The sequence below is a fragment of the Alternaria incomplexa genome (genome assembly GCF_024043165.1).
Source record: "Alternaria incomplexa strain BMP 0042 chromosome Unknown scaffold_2, whole genome shotgun sequence".
In the NCBI taxonomy this organism is placed as follows: Eukaryota; Fungi; Ascomycota; class Dothideomycetes; order Pleosporales; family Pleosporaceae; genus Alternaria; species Alternaria incomplexa.
The window spans coordinates 982,466-1,002,597 of NW_026249851.1; the positions used below are offsets into that span (position 1 = coordinate 982,466).

Here is a 20,132-nt window from a genome sequence, read left to right on the forward strand (position 1 = left end):
AGGTGTGCGCACGAAAGTCTTGCGCTGGATCTAGTCCGTCGTGCATGTCATCATCGCTCGGGTATGTCATTTGCTCTATACTGCTCGCTACTTGAAGATTTTACTACCAAAAGTGTGCTTTGCGATCATGTCGGTTCGGCCCAGTCAACCTGCTCTGTCACTGGAGCACCACCTGCCAAGTAACTGATCTTGAGTCGTAGCTTTAGCCTTGCGGGTGGGGGCTAGGTCTGTTAGCACGGTATACATACAAAACGTATCTGAGAATGACTTACCCCATTGACAGCTGTGACCCTCATTTGCTGGGTCGCGTCTTGGCCTCCCTCCAGTTCGCTGGTACTGATAGGTTGCAGCTGCAGCTTTTGGCTCTTTGGTACAGCGGCTTGTAGATTCACACCTGACAGCTGGCCAAAGCTTCCAGTATTGCGGAAACGTGCGAGAAGTTGCACGGCGTTTGCATCACGCTTGAGCTGGAAGGTGATCTGTAGGTCGTTCTTGTTGTATGCAGGATGCGCGGGTGGACCTGAGGCCACCGACGGCGTTGAAGCTTGTGGTGGTGGCGAGGACATACCACCGAGTCCGCCCAGAAGGTCCATGGAGTTTCCTGACGGCGGCGCGTGAGACTGCGCTGGGGCTGGAGAACTGCTGGCTCCAGAGTTGAAGAGGTCCATGATGTTGGCCACGTTTGATTGTGGCGCCGGGGAGGATGTCTGAGGCGGTGATGAAGACCCGCCCATAATGTCTGCAAGTAAGTCCTGACTCTGTTGAGTTCCATTGGCCGCCCCATTCATGCTGGTCGACGGGCCTGCATCGCCCATGAGGTCCAGCAGCAAGTCTTCTGTCGCAGCTTGCGCGGGCTTCTTCTTCGCAATCTTCGACTGTCGCTTCTTGGTTGCTTCGCCCAGAACTCGTGACTCTTCGCGGATTTCAGGCGGTGGCATCTTCTCAAGAACGCCCCTCCTAATCTGGTCGTGACCGAACAAGTTTCCGTATTCGGCTGCACGCTGTTGAATCTCAACGTCAAGGTTTGCCGCGTATCGTTGTAATAGCCGTCGTAAACGTTCAATCTGAGCAGGATCGCTCAAACGTGTCGTCAATTTCATAGAGGCTGTGACAATGTACTGTTGAACGATGAGGCCGGCGTAACTGCTACCGAGGATGGTTTCGAAAAGATCGACGACGTCGCTTTCTTTGACTTCCTTGACAAGCTCTTCCTCTTCGTACTGACCACCTCTTAGCAGTGCATCGCCGTACTCTCCGATGACCCAGGAACCGGCTAGTGTAAGGCCCTCTTGTGTGATGTCTTCCTTCAAGGCCGCATAGAGTTTCTGTACGGAATAGGTCTGGAGGTCAGGTGTGGTAGCGATCAGTCGTACAAAGGAGGATAGAATCTGCTCTTTGACGTAGTTTCCGGCCTGATGCGTAGATTAGTTACATGCAGCTCACAGGAACATGACTGACTTACGAGTTTCAGCACGCGCAGCATGGTATCAACGTGCCACCTCTTGTTTGGTGCGAAGCGGTCTGCTGCGACACCGATCTGAGAGGTCATGACAGGTTTGAACTCGTTGTCAGCAACTTCCAAGAAAGCAAGGAGCTCCCTTATCAGTACTCGCACATTGCTCTCGTTGATCAAAGTAAAGCTGAGGTCAAGCGCTCGCCGTCTAATACTAATATCGGGATCCCGTAGACAATCCAGGATGGTGTTGCGATGTCTCTGCACGGCGTTTGGCTCGACTGCGACGACCTTGATCAGTGTGTTGAGCGCAACATATCTGATGTTGTTGTCACGGTTTGACAAGAACTTTCCTAGGATGTTGACACCAAGCACGCGGAGTCCAGAATCTGCTTCGATATCGAGGATTGTAAGTACCGCCTCGTATAGGATGGAGTTGCCGACGTTTTTCGAGGAGTCTGTGTTGGTTGCGACCTGGGCTAGAATGTCGTTGATTTGTTCGCTAACCTGCGCATCTCCGCGGGCCAGGACTCGCAGAAGTTGGAGTAGCTTGCACTGCAGAAAGGGATCTGTAATGCCGGTCACATCGTGCTCGGGCGCGTAACCAGACGAAGAGAGCCCCTTCAATATCTTGACTAGGCTGGGCACCATGGGTCTGAAGATCTCCCTTACGCCGTTCTCGTCGTCCTCGACCTCGTCCGCCTCGCAGAGGTTCTCTACTAGAGTGACGCCACACAGCAAGACGCCGTGGTTTCGGTCTTGTAGTAGCAACTTGGCCTTTTCCAAGAAATGTTCCTGGAGGTCGGGCACTTTCCGACATATCCTCATGGCGCAGATTGCGGCTTTGCGACGTATGTATGGGTTCGCGCTCGATATTATCGTTTCGACTTCCGGGAACAGGTCTCGAGCCATTTCGACGGAGGCGATGTTGCCGAGCGTGCAGAGGGCGAGGCCGACGATGTACTGGTTGGGGTGGTTGAGGTCGCTACACATTGTTTAGCATGTGGATCCATATCAGAGAGAGCACCATTGCCTACTTCTTCAGCGAGTTCGTCACCAGCGTCAGGACTTCCTGGTTCTCGTCCAGTAGCAGCATGGTACCCAGATATCCCAACCGCTTGTCGGCGAAGCGCGGAGAGGCCAGCAGCTTCAGACATTCGATCTGACCAAAGTGTGTCCGCTCGCCCAAAGTAAAGAGATACAGTAGCTTTGCGACGTTGTTCCGCCTCACGTTGGAGTCGTGGCTCTCCTCCCTGAAGCTGGCGCGGATGGCGGCACTCTCTTTCTGCACGACCGCACGCTCGTCGGCAATTGTCTTTGCAGCGCGCACATTGCGAATAAACTGCTTCACTGTATATCCTTAGCACAAGTCCTCAGCTGCTGGGGGTCGCGGTGCTTGGCGTACAGGAAGCCATTGCGGTGGCCTCTTGGACCCCACCCGGACAGCGAAAGAGGGTTCGATGGGAAAGAGGCGGGAGAGGACGAGAATGGTATTCGGTCGTCGATGGGTTTTATGGATTGGTCACGGGCGACTATGTGAATTGTCCTGGCTGCGCGTTGGTAGGCGGAACGTTTGGGCATGGCCTACAGCTGGCCGGGCCGTCATTTGTTCCAGAGTCCAGAGGTCGGACGCACCTGCCACCACCAACGGGTACGCATGCCTAGACTCTACTCTACCCTAAACTCTGGCTATCTCTAATGCGCATAGATTCTGGCGTAATCTTCTAAGAAAACCCTGAGATATAACTACTTGCACGTTACTCTGCGTACCAAGAAACACGACAATTCCTGGCACTGCTCCCAAGACGCCCGCACTGACTCGCGCGGCCGCTGATGTAACCGACCCTTCGACCCTCAGTGCCAACTCTCCGAGTCGCTAGGCCACCACTACATCAGCAGACCGCATGTACTTGCATATTCCTTGTAGCATATATACGTATCAAATGCAAGCCTGTTACCTCTCCATTACCTGTTTGTGTCGAGCGGTTGTCCGGAAGCCTCGTCTGCTACTCACTGCCCCGTCTGACACAGCCAGTGACCCTGTTAGTTGCGGATCATAGTCTGGCCTGTCCACACTTTGAATCCTCCTTCCCACTTCTCCTCCGTGACATGCGCATACACGTCTCCTCATAATGGCCGAGTCTACGTCTTTTGACGCGAATGCTAACAACGGCAACACCGACTTCCACTCGCCGCGACCGCGCAAACCCACGAGAATCGACTTACTCAAGCCCCAACTCAGCGACGAGGCGTTTAACAAGAATGGCACGCTCCGGGAGCCCGGCTCAGGCATCTCTAGGTACATGGGCACCTCGCTCGACGCGATACATGGCTGACCTCAGCAGTGGAAGAAGCACACCCATACCCGACGATGCCCCGCCTTCCGTCCAGGCCTCCTCGTCCGCACGCAGGCAGATACGCGCCCAGCACAAGCAGCGTATATTCCCTACCATAGACTACGTGGATCGCGTCTCCCACTTCGACCCAAACAGCGACTACCATGACTTCCGCGGCTTCTTCGTCCTGTTCTGGATCGGACTTGCCATCATGGTCATTACATCGATGCTACGCAACATGACCGAGACCGGATACCCCTTCCAGATGCGACAGTGGGCGCTGTTCAAGGAGAAGGTTGTTGAGCTTGGTCTAGTCGACGGGGCCATGGTGTTCAGCACCGCCCTGTCACTGCCACTCCAGAGGCTGTTTCTCAAACAGGGGTCTCTACGCTGGAACACGTCTGGCATAGCTATACAGAGCATATTTCAGGCAACATGGCTTGCTTTCTGGACTACGTACGCTGGCCCTGGCAATGAACTGTACTGTAGACTGACCAATGCAAAGATACCCTTTCATTCGGGACTGGAGCTGGACCGCGCAGGTTTTCTTCACTCTGCATCTGCTTGCGATTTTCATGAAGATGCACTCTTACGCGTATGGCACCAAGTAACTAGAGCTTCGATTGCATGGCTAACCTTGTGAAGTTTCTATAACGGTCATCTTAGCGAAACTCTACGTCGCTTGAACGATCTTGATACACCCGACAAGGCCAGCAAGGTAGCTGCAGTGCGCTATCCAAGCTCAAGCACTCATTTGCACGAGATCCCGCAATCGCCCTCACAGGAGGAGCCGGACCCGAAGAAGGCAAATGCAGAGTATCTTGGCCAACTGAGAGATGATCTCGCATTGGAGCTTGCTTCGCCTCTCGGTAACGTCTCCTACCCCAACAACCTCACCCTGTATAACTTTGTCGACTTTATCTTCTGCCCAACCTTGTGTTACGAGCTTGAGTACCCGAGGAACACCAACATCCGCTGGTTGGAGGTCTTCTACAAGACTCTTGCCGTATTCGGATGCATCTTCTTGATGGTCATTACTGCGGAGGAGTTCATCCTCCCAGTGCTGGACGTATCGGCTGTGCGACTCCAAAATTCCAAGGGTGCTACGGATTTCACGTTGATTCTCAGCGAGACTATCGGTCGTCTGCTATTTCCATTCATGATTACTTTCCTGCTAGTCTTCCTCGTCATCTTTGAGTACATCCTGGGTGCTTTTGCAGAGATAACACGTGAGTTTCCACTGCCAAGCCCAGCGACCGCTGCTAACATGAGTTGCAGGCTTTGCCGACCGTCAATTCTATGCAGACTGGTGGAACAGCTGCGACTGGTTAGAATTCTCGCGCGAATGGAACAAGCCTGTGTAAGTCACGTCCCTGTACGAGTCGCATGTGAGAAACACGCTGACTAGATGCGTTGTGATTTAGTCACCATTTCTTCCGACGACACGTCTACTCTGCGTCTAAGAACCACATGTCGCGTCCTCTGGCTACGACAATCACCTTCCTCATCTCTGCGTTGGCGCATGAGCTTGTCATGGGCTGCATTACGCGAAAGTTCCGAGGCTACGGTTTCGTCGCGATGATGCTCCAGATGCCGATTGTAATGTTGCAACGGAGCAAGTGGGTTAGAGGCCGCACTCTGTTGAACAACGTCCTCTTTTGGTGCAGCATGATCTTGGGGCTTAGCATGGTAAGTTATGAACTTCCGGCGTATATTCATGGAGACTAACAGCTTGACAGATGTGTGCTTTATACGTACTTGTGTAATTCATGGATTGTTGTTTTGGAATATGTTGATTTGCTGCATTAGCTAGACCTGCGAAATACCCCTCTCTACGTGTCCAGCACGTCTTAGATAGAATATTTCTTCTACTCTATATCCGCGTGGTGCGTTTCATCGAGTGCTATACCAAGCCAGAATGTTAGCAAACGTGAAGGTCGCAATTTCGCAAGCTTTGCCATATGTGACGTAGTGGCTGCCATCGTATTCGTATGCAGGGCAGCCAGGGATTGATACGTCGGTGGCGCGGCGGGCGACCCCGCGTCACGCGTCGCGGATTGGGAAGAGCGAGCGACGTGCAGGGATGACGTTGCATCAACTATACCTGCACATGCAAACAACTGCCATATCGACTGGAGCCCTCGCAATTCAGCATAGGAAAATAGCTCGCCTAGTTTGCTACTCGTTATTAGTTCTTTCTCAAGCTCCATCTTCATTGCAAATCGAATCGATAATCGCAGGTAATGATTTCATCGTCCGTCACCGGACCCTGCTAGCTGGCACCACGGGTACCTCGGAACATTCACAGCACACATATAGCTTGGGAGCAACCACAAAGGGTCTAGGTATCCTGTGGCTTTGAATCCCTCGTTACTACCTCCCCAGATCTTTCCAAGTCCCATCTTTCCGTCAGACATTATCATGTCGGAGCTACACGAAGCGCTCGCGTGCCTCCGGCCGAAGGAGTTTAGCGACGTCCCTACCGACAACCTCCAGACATTCCTATCCGAAATACTGGCCAAAGCAGAAGTGATCGCGAACTCTGTGCCTCCACCACCCAATGGAACGCCTTACGAGTCGTCACAACGAACCCGAACCGAGCAAGAACCTGCAACGGGCTCCAAAGACCTCACAATTTCCCAAGTCCGCCGGCCACCACCTGCGCCAGAGCATGAAGAGCTGCAGAAGTCATGGGGCAAGCCCGTGAAGCTAGGAAACAATGACGCCGCTACAGGCATGAGCGTGTACAAGATGGCCGGAAAGGACAGGCACGGAGCCTGGTTTTCGCGCTCGAGCGTACACGAGGGCCTCGGGTTCGAGAAGTGGAAGCGCGCCATGAAGAGGGAGTTCCCGGAGAGTCTGGAAGTCCAGGGCGGCCCCGGCGAGGGCAACATACGAGGCATTGGAGGCGACCAACGGCTAGAGGACATGACAGTCGACGGCGTTGGTCAACTGCAAGGTATGGGAGAGCGAATATTTCCAGGCACCCGTAGCGACTAACAGAGGCGCAGTCTACCAGCTATCCGCGCAGTTCCCTGGCCCCACCTCACCGCGAGAGTTCATCACCCTACTCATCACCTCGGATACATGTCTTACCGATGCCTCCAAAGTCGCCAACTCAACACCGCGACACTTCATGGTCGTGTCCATACCCTGTTCACATCCGGATGCGCCGCCGCGAAGCAACATGGTGCGAGGCTTCTACGAGTCGATTGAGATGATCAGGGAGATACCCATGGGCGACGGCGACGCAGAGACCAACCCTATCGAGTGGATAATGGTCACTCGCAGTGATCCTGGTGGTGGTATTCCTCGATTCATGGTCGAGCGGAATGTGCCTAGCAGCATAGTCCAGGACGCGGTCAAATTCCTTGACTGGGCATGTGCTAAAGACGACAACGTCGAGGCAGATGGAATGGCAGGCAAAGACGACTCTGCGGAGACGCCCAAAGCGCACGACACTGGGCGGACATTCTCCGCAACTGACGCGAACGGTATGGGTGCCGGAATAGGAACCAGCATAGTGGACAAGACTGGGGAGGCTGGCAGCCAATACAGCTTACAACGCACAAGATCCGATAGCTCCTCAAGCTCGTCGTCTTCCGGCGATTCGTTCGCATCTGCAGAACAGTTCACTACTGCCCGCGAAGGACTCCCAATCGACCGAGAGATCCCGACGCCATCAACTTCGTCGCAACAGTCCCTACCGTTGACAGAAGACAGCCCACATCACAAGGGCTTACAAAAGATTGAAGAAAAGAAGGAACAGCTGAAGGCAAAACTCGAGCAAGCGCGCGAAAAGCAGGAGTCGGGACTACAAGCTGAAAGCCAGAAGGCGAATGCGGACATGCAAAAAGCGAATGAGAAGCACGAGAGGGAGAAGAAGAAACAGAAAGAGAAGTATGAGAAAGAGATGCGCAAACTCGAGGAGCGTCGCGAGAAGGAGACACGGAAGCTGCTCCTTCGCCAGCAGAAGGAAGCAGATAAGAACCAACTTGCTAAAGCGCAACGCGAGCGGGACGAGTTCAAGCAGCGCGTGGAGATACTGGAGCAGGAGAACAAGTTGATTAAGGAGCAGATTGGTGACCTGCAACATGAAAACACGACGCTCGTATCTCGGTTGGGAAAGACTCCTGAGGGCATTGAGATCCTGAGGTCGATCAAGGAGGGGGATAAGGGTAGAATAAGGGCAAGCTCAAGAACGAGTGTGAGCTCTGGGATGAGTGGAACGAGGAGCAAAGCTTCGAGTGGTTCGTCGAACACGCTACCTAGGGCTGGTACAACAAACTTTTGAGCCTGAGTACGGGTGACTGGCGTTGCTATCTTTTCTTTTCTTCCCTTTATCCTTCCTATGAAGTACTATTAGCGAGTGAGCAAGGCGTAGTTCAAATGCAAGCTATGGGATTCAAGAAGGAGCACCAGAATCGAGACAAACGATTTCCAAGTAGCAGACTCGAATGAGAAACCAAATAATGAGTTGACGCATCTTGGTTGGGTGCTCTCAGTCTATAAGCCATGCGACGAGCGAACGCGTGCGTAATCTATGGGCGCAACTCGCCTCTGACTAGACCCCACTAGGACAGGCATCCTCGGTCTTGACCTTACATCCTGCATGTAGACATGTACCTCAGCATACACGTTTCTGTTGAACAACGATACTTCTCGGCGTCTCAGTTCTAATGCGACGGTCATAGATATCTATTTCTCATACAAGCAATACACACGTCCTTGGCGAATGACGACTTTTACGGCCCGATAAGCAGCCACTTGTCCACGTCTACCAAGCACATGCCTTTCAACCCATGTACAGGAATCATCTAACGAAACCTACGACTTTTATTGTTTGTCCAAGTTTAGAAAGAGCAGAAGAAGGAAGGAATTAAAGTGTCGAGCTGAAACAAACGAAAAGAAGCAAACGCCCTCCCCCACCATCTGGAAAAACAGCACCGGACCCTGCATTCTCCTTTTTTACAGCTAGAAAGCCAAGAGAAACATCGAAGAGTTATAGATAGCCTCACGGGGGACTATTCCACTGTGTTTTCGAGCCACGGCCTACATCACACCTTGCCAAGATGGCAGCACAAACAGAGAACAGCACGTACATGACGCCTAGCACAGCGCCAAAACTCGGAGGCATGGGTGGACCTGTGAAGCCCACACTACTAGCCTTCCATGGTTCAGGAAGCAACGCGACCGTACACACGATTCAATTAGCAAGACTGATGAGGGTGATCAAAGACCATTTCGAAGTCGAGAGTCTGGAAGGTATGCATCTCTACCTACCTTCCCTCCCTTTGATATGCGCTCCCATACTAACAACGATCCCAAGCGCCATTCCCCTCCCAACCCGGCCCAGGCATCCTCCCCTTCTTCGAAGGCTGCGGGCCCTTCAAACGCTGGATGCAATCCAGCGTCACCATCTCCGACATGAAAGCCGGCAACTCCACCACCGCCATGCCCTCGGAAGTCGAAGACCTCGTCCGCAGCACCGTTGAGCGCATCACCTCCACCGGCGGCAAAGTCGTCGGTCTGATCGGCTTCTCCCAAGGCACCAAAGTTGTAGCCGGGCTGCTCAAAGGCTGCGAAATCCGACGCGCACTCGCTGAAAAGGGGGGCGATGTATCGCGGCTTGCGTATCTGGACTTTGAGTTTGGCCTTAGTGTTTGTGGATCTTATCCGCCGCCGCTGATACCGCCTTCTGCGTCTGCGGCGCTTGATGCAGCGGTCTCGTCGTTTGGGATGAGTGTGGAAGAGCGCAAGGAGTTGATGGAGGGGAAGATCAAGTTGCCGGCTTTTCATGTTCAGGGTCTGCAGGATGAGTGGAACTGGGCGGGTCAGGGACTGATTGATGGGTGGTATGAGGTTGGTGAGGGTAAGAGTGTGGTAAGGCATTGGGAGCAGGGTCATCTTTATCCTGTGCAGCCGGAAGAGAGCCAGGAGATTGGGGAGTGGATGTTTGGGGTGCTGGGCCGTGGAGATGGGAAGGTGGGTGGTGAGGCGCGGTGATGGTGGCTGAGGGTGCGAGGAGTAGCACCTTATACAAGGGAAGACCCGAACACCATAGAGCCTACATTTAGATAAAAACATGTAAAGTAGGTGGCCTAACGACAAAGTCGGCTCTAGGGTGTTCAGCTTTTCACTTGTATAAGGTAGTAGTAGGAGGATAGTGGGCGCTGTAGGTCATTGCGTGGAATAAGAGGCAATAATGCTAAGTAAAGAGGGGAAGTAAGAAGAGAAGACAAGTCACAAGCAGAGAAGATGAAGTTGCAGTCCACATATTGATTTGATGAAATGCTGCGAAGTTTCCAACCACGACCAAAACCCCTTGAAGAACCAACACACTGAAGTAAACCCGACCATAAGCCATTCCTTGCACTAAAGACCAACAAGATTCCTTGCTCAAACCACCAAGACCATGAAAGATCGAAAAGCCCATGAAGAACCACCACCACCACCAAGTCCAAACCTCCTACCACCATTTCAAGTCCAAACTGACCAGCCGAGTGTGCGCCAATCCAACAACCGGCAGAGGATCTCATCCAAAGCTCTTACACACCGGATGCTTCTGCGAACAGTGACCACGTTGATATCAGCCGAAGCCAACCTGAACCCCATCGAGGCACGCCAGTGGTATGTAAGCAGGGTGCGCAAGACCGCAGTAGTGGTTGTAGGCCAGGTATAACAACCAAGTTGTCATTGACCCTCAGTCCTCCTGACACAACCACAAGCCGTCAAGCGCTCCAAAAGCACAACACAATCTTGTAAAGGTCTCTCAACCGTCGCAACCACTCGATCTGGTCATTGTCGCGCGCCGCGGTCGGTAAGGAGAGTCGAAGCAATCTGTCGTGGTCGCAGATTGGTTCAGTCGATGATAAGTGGACTCGTCCGATCGGTTCTTGAGCTTTGTCGTATGCGAAGGAGCATGCTGGAGATCCAGAGTGATGATGAGGTTGATGTTGGTGTGAAATGAAGTGAGGTGAGGTGGAAGTCCAGCATGTCCAAGGTGGATTTCGATGAAGGAAGGAGGTGATTGAAGTTGAATGAAGTTGTTGATATGGTTCTGGTGAGGATCAGTAAAGGATGATCAAAGAAGAATGAAGAACCCACTTTGTTTTTGTTCTGAACAAGTCAGAAGACATGTTAGTGAACAACGGAGAGGGGAAAGAAGCAAACCTTGAAAGCTTCTAGGCTATGGCAGATGGCACTTGGTGTGAAGTGATGTCGACATGAACGTCCAGTGAAGTGGTGATGGATACCGACATAGTGATGGCTGAGGTGGAAGATATGATGGTGTGGCCTGAAGGTATCCGAAGATGAAGTAAAGCAAGGCTTCACATGATGTGATAGTGTAGTACTGGAGAAGGTTGAAGGTGTCGAAGAAGTGTTCAAGTATACCAAGTGCCAAGGTAGAATGAGTGAATGTATGTTGCCATGATAGACCAGAGTGATGAAGGTCAAGGCTGAAGAAGGATGAGGGAGTAAGAGCTTGAAACTTGGTAAAAGGTACCTGAGCCCCAAATTGATGTGTTGGCCATTGGGCGTTATGGTAGTGGACGTGGAGGTAGCCAAACCAAGTAGGCCCTCAGGGCTTGGCGGCGCTAGCGTCACGTGATGCTTTACTAGCGCCCGGCCGGCAGATCATCGGGCTGCTTGCGTCGGCTGGAGTTGCTCAGGTGAAGGGGGAATGTGGTGGTTGAGTGACCGTTTGTTGTAGTTGAATCCAGGCAACCACTTACGACGGCAACGCTAGCCGGGGACAGCACGCCCGTGAACGAAAATCGAAGTGCCAATATGAGCGTTTGGGGTATTAGAGCAGCCGTACTAGCGTACATATTGCGGCATTCTCGCTGCAAGTCTCGCCAGGGCGCCCTGTGGCTCAACTTGGTTGTAGCCAGTGATCCATCGATGACAGTTGATTGTCAGCCGGAGTCGAAACTGCTCTTTTGCAAGAATGAGAGACTTTAAGAGAAAAGAATGTGAGCTCCTTTGTAATTGAAGCCTTCCCTAAGAACGTAAGGTCTTCTGACGAGGTAGCCATGATAAAGCTAATAGTGTCGACCGCAAGGTGACCGTGCAAATGGAAGGAGTTTCAGGATAGCATGAAGTCTCTGGCTATCGATATCTAGGTATGTATCTTCTCCATTGCTGGTGCGTCACGGAGGTGGCTCAACGCCCCTCGGCTTACCTAGGTAGGTAGTGACTGGGGCTGCGATGAGCGACGAGGCGGCGCTTCAAGCTGGGTCAAAGGCACATTCAGCGAGCGAACGTCGACTCAATGCTAACGAGGTCGCCTGCTTCTTGGTCAAGTGCTCGGGCTGCCGTCCGTTCTCATTGCGCCCAGAGGCACTCACCAACTGACGGTGAGACCTAACTCATGGCGGACAACCGCCCCTACAGCAGTTTCCATCCAATCCGATCGCCAGTCCGCCCAAGCACGCGCAACTCGCATTACCCTCGCATAAGACATAAGGAAGATCACGCAGAGCGTCCCTACTACGGCGGCCCGGTGACTGACAGTCTGGAGGCCGCGCCGCGGCTATTGACTACGGCAACGGATTGCCATGCGCAACCCAGCCAGCAGGGCGGTAGCGACTCCGAAGACGAGATGGCAGATATCAACTACCGTAGAAGAGCCTTTCGGCAATAAGGGCAACCTATAGAGCAAGGAAAGAAAACGGCTGCGATACAAAGCTAGAAGCAGGCTCTGCATGGCTAGCTCTTGCAGCTATTCATGGATGTGACGGACGCAAGAGCAAAAGAGACATGAGAACGCAAGATACATCTAGCCTTGCAGTGAAGTGGAGTCCCCACAAGCTCGGAGTATGTGTCATGGAGACCGTTAAGCTAGAGATGCCGAGAATTCTCGCGAGCTTAGAGACGATGATAATGTCCAGGCAGTGCTAGGATACTGGTCAGGCTCATAGTCTAGCTAGTGTAGCGGTACATCTGTCGGTCCTATCTTCAAGCCGGCATATTCGAAGGTTTGTACAACTGTTCTGGTGATCGCCGGTTGCCGGTGTATGCCAGGAGCGGCGCTCGTCCTTCAAATGCCGTCGTAGAATCATGGCGTTTCAATCCAGGAATATCAATAGCACCACCTGTTTCAACATCTTGATTCGAAATCATGCTGATATTCGATTGACGTATGTTCTCACACCGTACATAAGCCAGCTCAAAAGACAGATACAGTCTCGTCAATGGGTTTCAAAGTACTTGTAGCAAAAGCATAACTTTGGCGGCATCAAAGGCCGAAGAGGGATTTTTGTTGAATTCCGAGGCGGTCCAAAGAGCGGTAATGTAGGCATTGTCCGATAAATATGCTGTCCATCCAGTTGGTACCATCGTCGGCCAAATTTCGTCACTATAGCAAAGTCAAAATGTAATCAACCCGCAAGCACCTCGGTTCAACAATTTGTGCGCCTGCAAACGGTCTGAGCATGGATCGTATAAAGATACTGACCGTGGTTAGCTCGTGGCTACAGAGTACCTAGAATCCTGAGTAAGCTTGACATGACGGCAAGGTACCTAGGTACTTACCTCAGCACTCACGTAGCACGTGCGCCGCTTACCAATACCTGGGTAATGAGAGCCAACGGGTGCACCGAGGTAATGCTGCGCGGAATTCTTCTAGGCTTTCTCCACTGATCCATGGCGTCGTTCCCCAGCATTAGCGGCCCGTCTCGGTGTTGAGCGACTGTATCCCTAGCTAGTCTCGCGACGGAAGGCGTGTCCTAGCGTACCTAGGTATCATCCCCGACCGGGCCTTCTTCCTACTTCGAGCATCGCGTACGAGGCGACATGACGGTACACATAGCGACATCATATTCAGCCGGTGGTACCGCAAGGAAGTACCAGACGCATTGCACGTGTGCTTACATCGTGCAGTGGTATGTCGGAAGCTGCACCAGTCCGCCTGGGAAACTCCGTTGACACTGTGGGGCGATGTGGGGCACAATACACATCATGCCGAGGCGCGATTTTGGGTGTTCGAGATCGTGAAGGAATATCAGCAAGGAGATGCTGGAAAAAATGGTTGATGATAACGAGATATGGGAATGAAAGGAGGACGTGATGTACAGGTGCAACAACGCTAATTTGGGTATTCAAGACGACATGGTAAGATGAGAAAGACCTATGACGCAACAATGGCTGGGCCTCTTCAAGTCCGTAGTAAGGCTTCATCAATCTCCCAATCTTCCCAAGTAGGCTTATCGAAACCGTTGGGACGAGAGCTGCGTAGGAAGCCGTTCCAGTAACCTTCAACGCTGACCACGGGTCGGATAGTCCTGACATTGGCGTTGAATCCCTTGCTGTAACACTCCTGCATGTGTCGGTCTTCAAAGAGCTCTGGATGAGTTCGTCTCATCGTCTTCAATGCTCTCTTTCCCACTTCATCTACCGAATCGTGATGTCGCAACTGAAAGAACTCCTGGTCATGTTCTTTGCGTAGCTCCGCCATCATACGGTCGTCGTAGAGTCCAAGTTGGAGTAGGTAGATATCGTACTGAACCAACGAAGTGGTACCTAGGTAACTTCCACCAACCTTTGCTCGTCTGTGGAGTCCAACTAACGCAGCGATGGTGCCCATACATCCCGTACCATAATCACTCATAGGGAAAGGTGGTACAACAGGCTCACTCAACCCCATTGCTTGACCCTGCGCCCATGCCACACCTGTCACGCAGTCTGCAATCTGCTGCCACCCTGGACGTGAGGACCATGGTCCAGTGTGACCGAAACAGTTCTCAGCAACGTAGACGAAGCCTTTGCCGCGCTTTCTGGCAAGGTGAAGGAGCTGCTCGGGCCCATATCCGAGACGATTCAGACTTCCGGGTCGATAGCCATCCAATATCACATCTGCCGACTGAAGAAGTTGCTCAAAGGTCTGACGGTCTCTTGGGTCTTTCAAATTTAAGTCGGTGGTATGCTTGCCGATGTTTGCATCCACTTGGAAGAAAGGTACGTCGGAGAGGTTCGGCGATGTGATTTTGATGACCTCAGCACCGTATTCGGCGAGCCCCCGACCCATAGCGGGCCCGGCAATGATCCGGCACAGTTCAAGAACACGGATACCGGCAAGAATCTGTGGTTTGGGCGTGTTTGATGACTTGAACGGAAAAGGAGCCGCGGGAGTTTCGCTTTCGAGAGTTTCCACCTTCCAAGGCGGTTGCTGAAGAAGTGTACGTCCGTGTGGGGTCCTTTGGAAATCTTCCCACTTCAGGCATGTCACACCAGCTTGTCCAATCTCTTTATTCATCTCTTCGAGCTGATTGGCAGTGTATCGACTGACATGATCCTCGATGACCTTGATGCATTCATGGTAGTCTGTCAGATCAGGCCGTGATCCTTCGAGACCGATCATGTTCAGCGCTTTGGTTGCCTCAAGAGATCCGTGAAGGTGGAAGTATTCTCCTGGGTTCTTGGTCTGGTAGAGGTTTGCGGATAGTCTGCGGTACAGGATAGATTGTGCTTGAAGCAAATCGGTGTCTGTCTGGGTCAGTATCAATCATCGGCTACGCTGAGGCAGTGAGTTCAACCTTTAAGTAGCTTCTTAGCCCTTGGGTCCGATTTGTCGAACCCGCCCACCGTGGCTAGATAGGTAGAGAATAGAAAAGCTGTGGCTCTTTCGAGATCGACAGCGATACCGCGTGGCGTTTGGGCATTTTGTAGATCGGCGATGGCAGATGCAACTCCTGCTTCAACCGCCTTGAGCGCAGAGATGGCCTCTGTTTGCTTCAGTGGGCTGGGAAAGTATGGGCTTCCGGTGTTTGCGGTCGAAAATTTGACATTGGCGATGTGTGACAGCGACTCTTTGGGCAGATTGTCTTTCGCCTTGGTGAGTAATTGTTCTAATGCTGCCGTGGTTCCCGCCAGCAATGTGTTGGCGTGCGTGGCAATTTGATGGTGACTATTGTCAGATCCTAGATATGGCGCCATTTCGAAGAATGTAAAGACAAAACAGAACGGTACAAGATTGTAGCAAAGGGAATCTCAGGGTATATACTCGTAGCCCTTCCAAAGACGGCCCGAGGTAAGGTTGCGTGGTAACGGCTTTGCCGTTGAAAAGCTGATTAGCGGCATATCGAGCTTGTTGACCGTATGCGGTCATGACCATTGCTATCAGCATCGGCTAAGAGCGTCCTGCATGCATACCAACGGGTTGAGTCTAAAGGCGGGCTGGGCTGGGGTCTGTAGGCCGATTTCATGACGATCGGCAGACGTCCAGCGCTACTCGATTTTCGGAACAGTGGGAAGCCCAAGCTTCGCAGCTTCGCGACAACCACGAGGGACTCGTCACCCAATTTCATCAGCAAGGCCATCAGGATCTTACTGTGATCGTCTCCATCTCATCAATACAGACGGCGAAGGTTGCGGGGCCCTTTTCCGCGTCATTTTCGCGTAGCGTTATGGGACTTCCGTGACTCGCTTCCATCATTACCACGAGTGCATCTTCCGACCAACTCATCCATCCGTCGCGTCGGCAATGTACTCCCAGGCATTGACCATCCGGATTCGCACGTGATAACGACTGCGACTGCCCGCGGACTTGATACCGTGATGACGCGACCCAAGGTCCCACCAGGTTCGTCTGCGCTCGTACTGGCGAGTTCACGGCTAATTTGACGCGTCGCAGACCAACGACAGCGCACCGCTCAGGCGTGCGAAAGTTGCAAGAGGAGAAAACAGAAGGTCGGTTCAATTTCTCAACTGTTGCGTCACGACGTTTTTCGCATTCGGCTACAGATGCACTTGGCACAGACCCCTGTCGACGTTCACGACCTGCAACTTAGTTCTTGCATGCCATTACGCTAGCATCTTGAGGTTGGTATGCTCACCGATCGCCGTGTGGAGGCATTGCGGGAGGCCATCGGCTAGCTGTGCGGCTCCATCACGTTGTACAACAAGAATCTGTCCGGCTGGGCGATGCTTCACCCGAACGCTTTGTAATCATGGACAACATCTGCATCGGCTTCTTCGCAGGATGACTCGCGGACACGTGCAACTAGGCTCTCTAGTTGGCATACGAGACTGACAGGTCACAGTGCAACGGCTTGTGTCCCTGCAACACATGTGATAAGGTTAGGCCCCCATCCCAATTGCATACTGCAGTGTATTGATCAAAGATAGCGCAAGTTTACTTGCATATACGCGGATCGAGATCCGAATTCTCCAGGCGAGGACCGACCACCCGCAAAGCGACGTACGATTGAAAGTGGCAATGACAGCGACGGTTCTATGTACGTATCTCGCATCTCGTCACTCTGCCAATTACATGGGACTCTGCACTCCTCTAAAGCATTGTTCACCGCTACATGCCTAGACACTTTCCAAGCTTAGCTTTGCTGACTGCTCGCATTATAGTCCAACTGACAACCCGGCTGCAAACACACCGGCTGTTGAGCACGCCCAGACAACGCCACTGTCATTACATAACCGCACGTCTTCCGGTAACCATCCAAGTCTGTTGACACGCACACTCAGTGTCAAGCAAGAAGTACCGTTCAAGTCTCCAGGCCCAAGAACCAGTATAGAGCATGCAAACAGCTCAATCGATCGTCTGGCTGTCAGTCATGATAACACTCGTGACCGGCTCACTCCGACACACGCCTCCACTCCCAATGATGGCACAGATGAAGTAGCGGAGTTTCCAAGCCAGAGCCGCATGTTACAAGATCCAACGGGACGCGTGATATATATTGGCGATGCAGCTACCCTATCATTTCTTCAGCTCCTCCGGATGATGGTCGAAACTGTAGCCGGCCCGTCACCGTTTACGACTGACCCTCGTCGTCACAAGATAGTCGAAGGCCAATACTCACTTCCATTGGGATATCGACAGTCGAGTCTACTCCCAGACGAGCGAACGGCACGCGTGCTGGTGGATGCCTTTTTCGTCAATACTCACGGCTTGTTGCAGGTCTTCCGACGTGACTCCTTTCTTGAGAAACTAGAGCGTTGCTACTCCGATCCGCTATCTGTCGATACATCTTGGTCATGCTTGCTCAACCTCGTTTTCGCCATCGGCCTCACCATGGCGACACCACTTTCAGGAAGCTCTGAGGCGCTGATAATCGACAAGCTTCGCAGTGAACACCTCGACAGAGCCGAGGCTTTCTATCTCAATGCTAGGAACATGAACGATCCAATGTCAGGTTTGGAGGATCAGGATTTCTGGTCTGTCCAAGCGTTGCTTCTCATGTCATATTACATGTTGGCCAAAAGCAAGCGAAACACTGCTTTCGCTTTGCTCGGGATGGCAGTACGGTCTGCGCTTGCGCTGGGCCTCCACAGAGAAGAGACCATGGTCATCTTCAGCCCCGAAGAACAAACACAGCGCAAGGACCTTTGGCGGTCGATATTCGTGATGGATCGCTTACTCTCTTGCTCTCTTGGCCGTCCGACGGCCATATCGGAAGACGACTGCTCAGGAGATACACTCCGCCCGCCTGACAGTAGTGTTCGCAACCAGTCATGGAGCTTCAGCGCAAAGACTGTGTACGACTTCAACGAGACTGGCCCGCCTGCTCTGGAAGCCACCGTTCGAAGCTGCAGAGTCATCGGCGTCATCTTGCGGAGGGTGTACCAGCAACGCAAGATCAGCACTCGTCTCGCCCAAGAAATATCGGACATATGTAAGACATGGCCCCGGTTGCTGACGCCCATCTTGCAATGGCGACAAGCAGCGACTGCCTCGCCCAGTCAAGGCGTGGCCATCTTGCACGTCAACTTATTCTACTGCCATTCCGTCATACTTCTTACTCGACCCTTCTTACTGTACATACTCAACAAAGAGACTCAGCGGCATGTCGAACAACCTGGATCGAGAGGGCCACGCCCTTTCCACCGCATGGAGCGATTCAGCGAGGCATGTGTAATCGCTTCTGTGCATACCATCCTGCTCATACAGAACGCTTACGAGGCTGGCTATCTGTCCCGACGCAACCCAGCCGTCATCTACTTCCTCTTCGCAGCCACCCTCGTCATTCTTGCAAGCGATTTTGCCGGCCTATACCAGATCGAGCTAACGGACAACTGCGTTGTCAATGCCATCAATGTCATGAACTACTGCGCAGAGAGCGATCAACAAGCAAGCCGTCTAGTTTACATCCTGAGTTCTTTCCGAGACGTCGTCGCACAGCAGCGATTACGCCGGCGACAAGATTCAACAAGTAATGCGACACTGCCGAGCATCGCATCACAACTCTACGGCAGGCAGATGCCGCAGCAACAACGTAACTCTGCGCCCCAGGCACCCGATCTAGCGCGCGCATCAAACCCGATGGATGCAACACCACGACTCCACCAAGTGCCTGTACACATATATCCCGGCATGCAGACAGCGCCGATCAACGAACCGGTACTAACGTATCAAGCCTCTGAGCAACACCATAATCTTGGACAAAACCAACACCATGGCAACGTTCAGAACAGCCCTGCTCCCACAGGAGAAGACTTTAGTGTTCATCTGTCCCCTATTCAAGAGCCCCCGCCGATGGACGTGGCCACACCATCGTATACATCGGCCTCAAGAGCGCCCTCGCTATCAGCAATGCTTGATCTCTCGGCTTTGGAAGCAACGCGTGTACCCAGTCTACATTCCGAGGAGAGCGGACAGGACGAGCAAATTGACTTCGATGCGCTGTGGGCCTGGCCTAGCAACACACCTGCAATGGGCAGTCCACGAGCTATGGAGGCAAGTGGGGTGAGCGAGCGGGTGCAGGGTATTAGTGATAGTGCTGTACCCATGTTTGGGGTTAGTAGACAGGGGACAGATGGCCTTTGAAAGGGTGGATATGGTTTGGAGTTTTGTATTATTTTCGATTCTTTGTGCATACTAAGATGTGCATGTAGCTGTCTGTCATTCTATCTATTCCGATACCAGGCTTATGGTACAGGGCGGAATGCAATGACAGCTCACATTCATGAGGGCCCCATTCATCTTCTCAAACACTTTTAGCGGTGTCTGAATTGATCGCGTTGTTGTCAGCTATCTCCTTCTCACTTGTCCGACTTTGTCGCCATTCGTGCAAGCAACTGGGCTAGACGAGTGAGACAAGGACAGGTCGAGGTGAAAACAACGGTCGTCTTCGCGGCCTGTAACGCGATGTGCATCCCTTGTACCGCAGTGAGGACCCGCTCGACTTGAAACGGAGCGAGCCCGCAGTGGTCGCATTCGCCAGGGCGTATAAACAGAGCAATCTCCTTTTGCGCCGGATATTCGAATCTGAATGCCAGTGATTGTAGATGCATGAAGTTTGCTTGCCAGAGGGTCGAGACGCTGTACTCGTGTGGTAACAGGGCGAACAAATTGAGGGCGACATCTCCTCCAAGCGGCGACTTTG

At 52.6% G+C, this 20,132-nt stretch overlaps 5 protein-coding genes across 5 annotated transcripts; 3 read left to right on the top strand and 2 right to left on the bottom strand.

Annotated features, from left to right (window-relative positions):
• Positions 1–125: 125 nt before the first annotated feature.
• Positions 126–2,868, bottom strand: J4E90_001828 (uncharacterized protein; the record flags this gene model as incomplete). Its single annotated transcript, XM_051431412.1, has 5 exons — positions 126–221; positions 273–1,412; positions 1,463–2,438; positions 2,491–2,803; positions 2,859–2,868. 5 exons carry the CDS (start codon positions 2,866–2,868, stop codon positions 126–128), a joined length of 2,535 nt encoding a protein of 844 aa, XP_051294546.1.
• Positions 2,869–3,585: 717 nt separating this feature from the next.
• Positions 3,586–8,083, top strand: J4E90_001829 (uncharacterized protein; the record flags this gene model as incomplete). Its single annotated transcript, XM_051431413.1, has 9 exons — positions 3,586–3,752; positions 3,799–4,245; positions 4,295–4,384; positions 4,435–5,018; positions 5,068–5,149; positions 5,214–5,478; positions 5,529–5,543; positions 6,175–6,748; positions 6,801–8,083. 9 exons carry the CDS (start codon positions 3,586–3,588, stop codon positions 8,081–8,083), a joined length of 3,507 nt encoding a protein of 1,168 aa, XP_051294547.1.
• Positions 8,084–8,861: 778 nt separating this feature from the next.
• Positions 8,862–9,795, top strand: J4E90_001830 (uncharacterized protein; the record flags this gene model as incomplete). Its single annotated transcript, XM_051431414.1, has 2 exons — positions 8,862–9,054; positions 9,119–9,795. The coding sequence occupies 2 exons, from the start codon at positions 8,862–8,864 to the stop codon at positions 9,793–9,795; spliced, it is 870 nt and encodes a 289-aa protein (XP_051294548.1).
• A 4,153-nt stretch (positions 9,796–13,948) lies between these two features.
• J4E90_001831 (uncharacterized protein) lies at positions 13,949–15,726 on the bottom strand (the record flags this gene model as incomplete). The annotated part of the gene is made up of 2 exons (XM_051431415.1): positions 13,949–15,276; positions 15,327–15,726. The coding sequence occupies 2 exons, from the start codon at positions 15,724–15,726 to the stop codon at positions 13,949–13,951; spliced, it is 1,728 nt and encodes a 575-aa protein (XP_051294549.1).
• Positions 15,727–17,821: 2,095 nt separating this feature from the next.
• J4E90_001832 (uncharacterized protein) lies at positions 17,822–19,573 on the top strand (the record flags this gene model as incomplete). The annotated part of the gene is made up of 1 exon (XM_051431416.1): positions 17,822–19,573. One exon carries the CDS (start codon positions 17,822–17,824, stop codon positions 19,571–19,573), a length of 1,752 nt encoding a protein of 583 aa, XP_051294550.1.
• Positions 19,574–20,132: the final 559 nt, after the last annotated feature.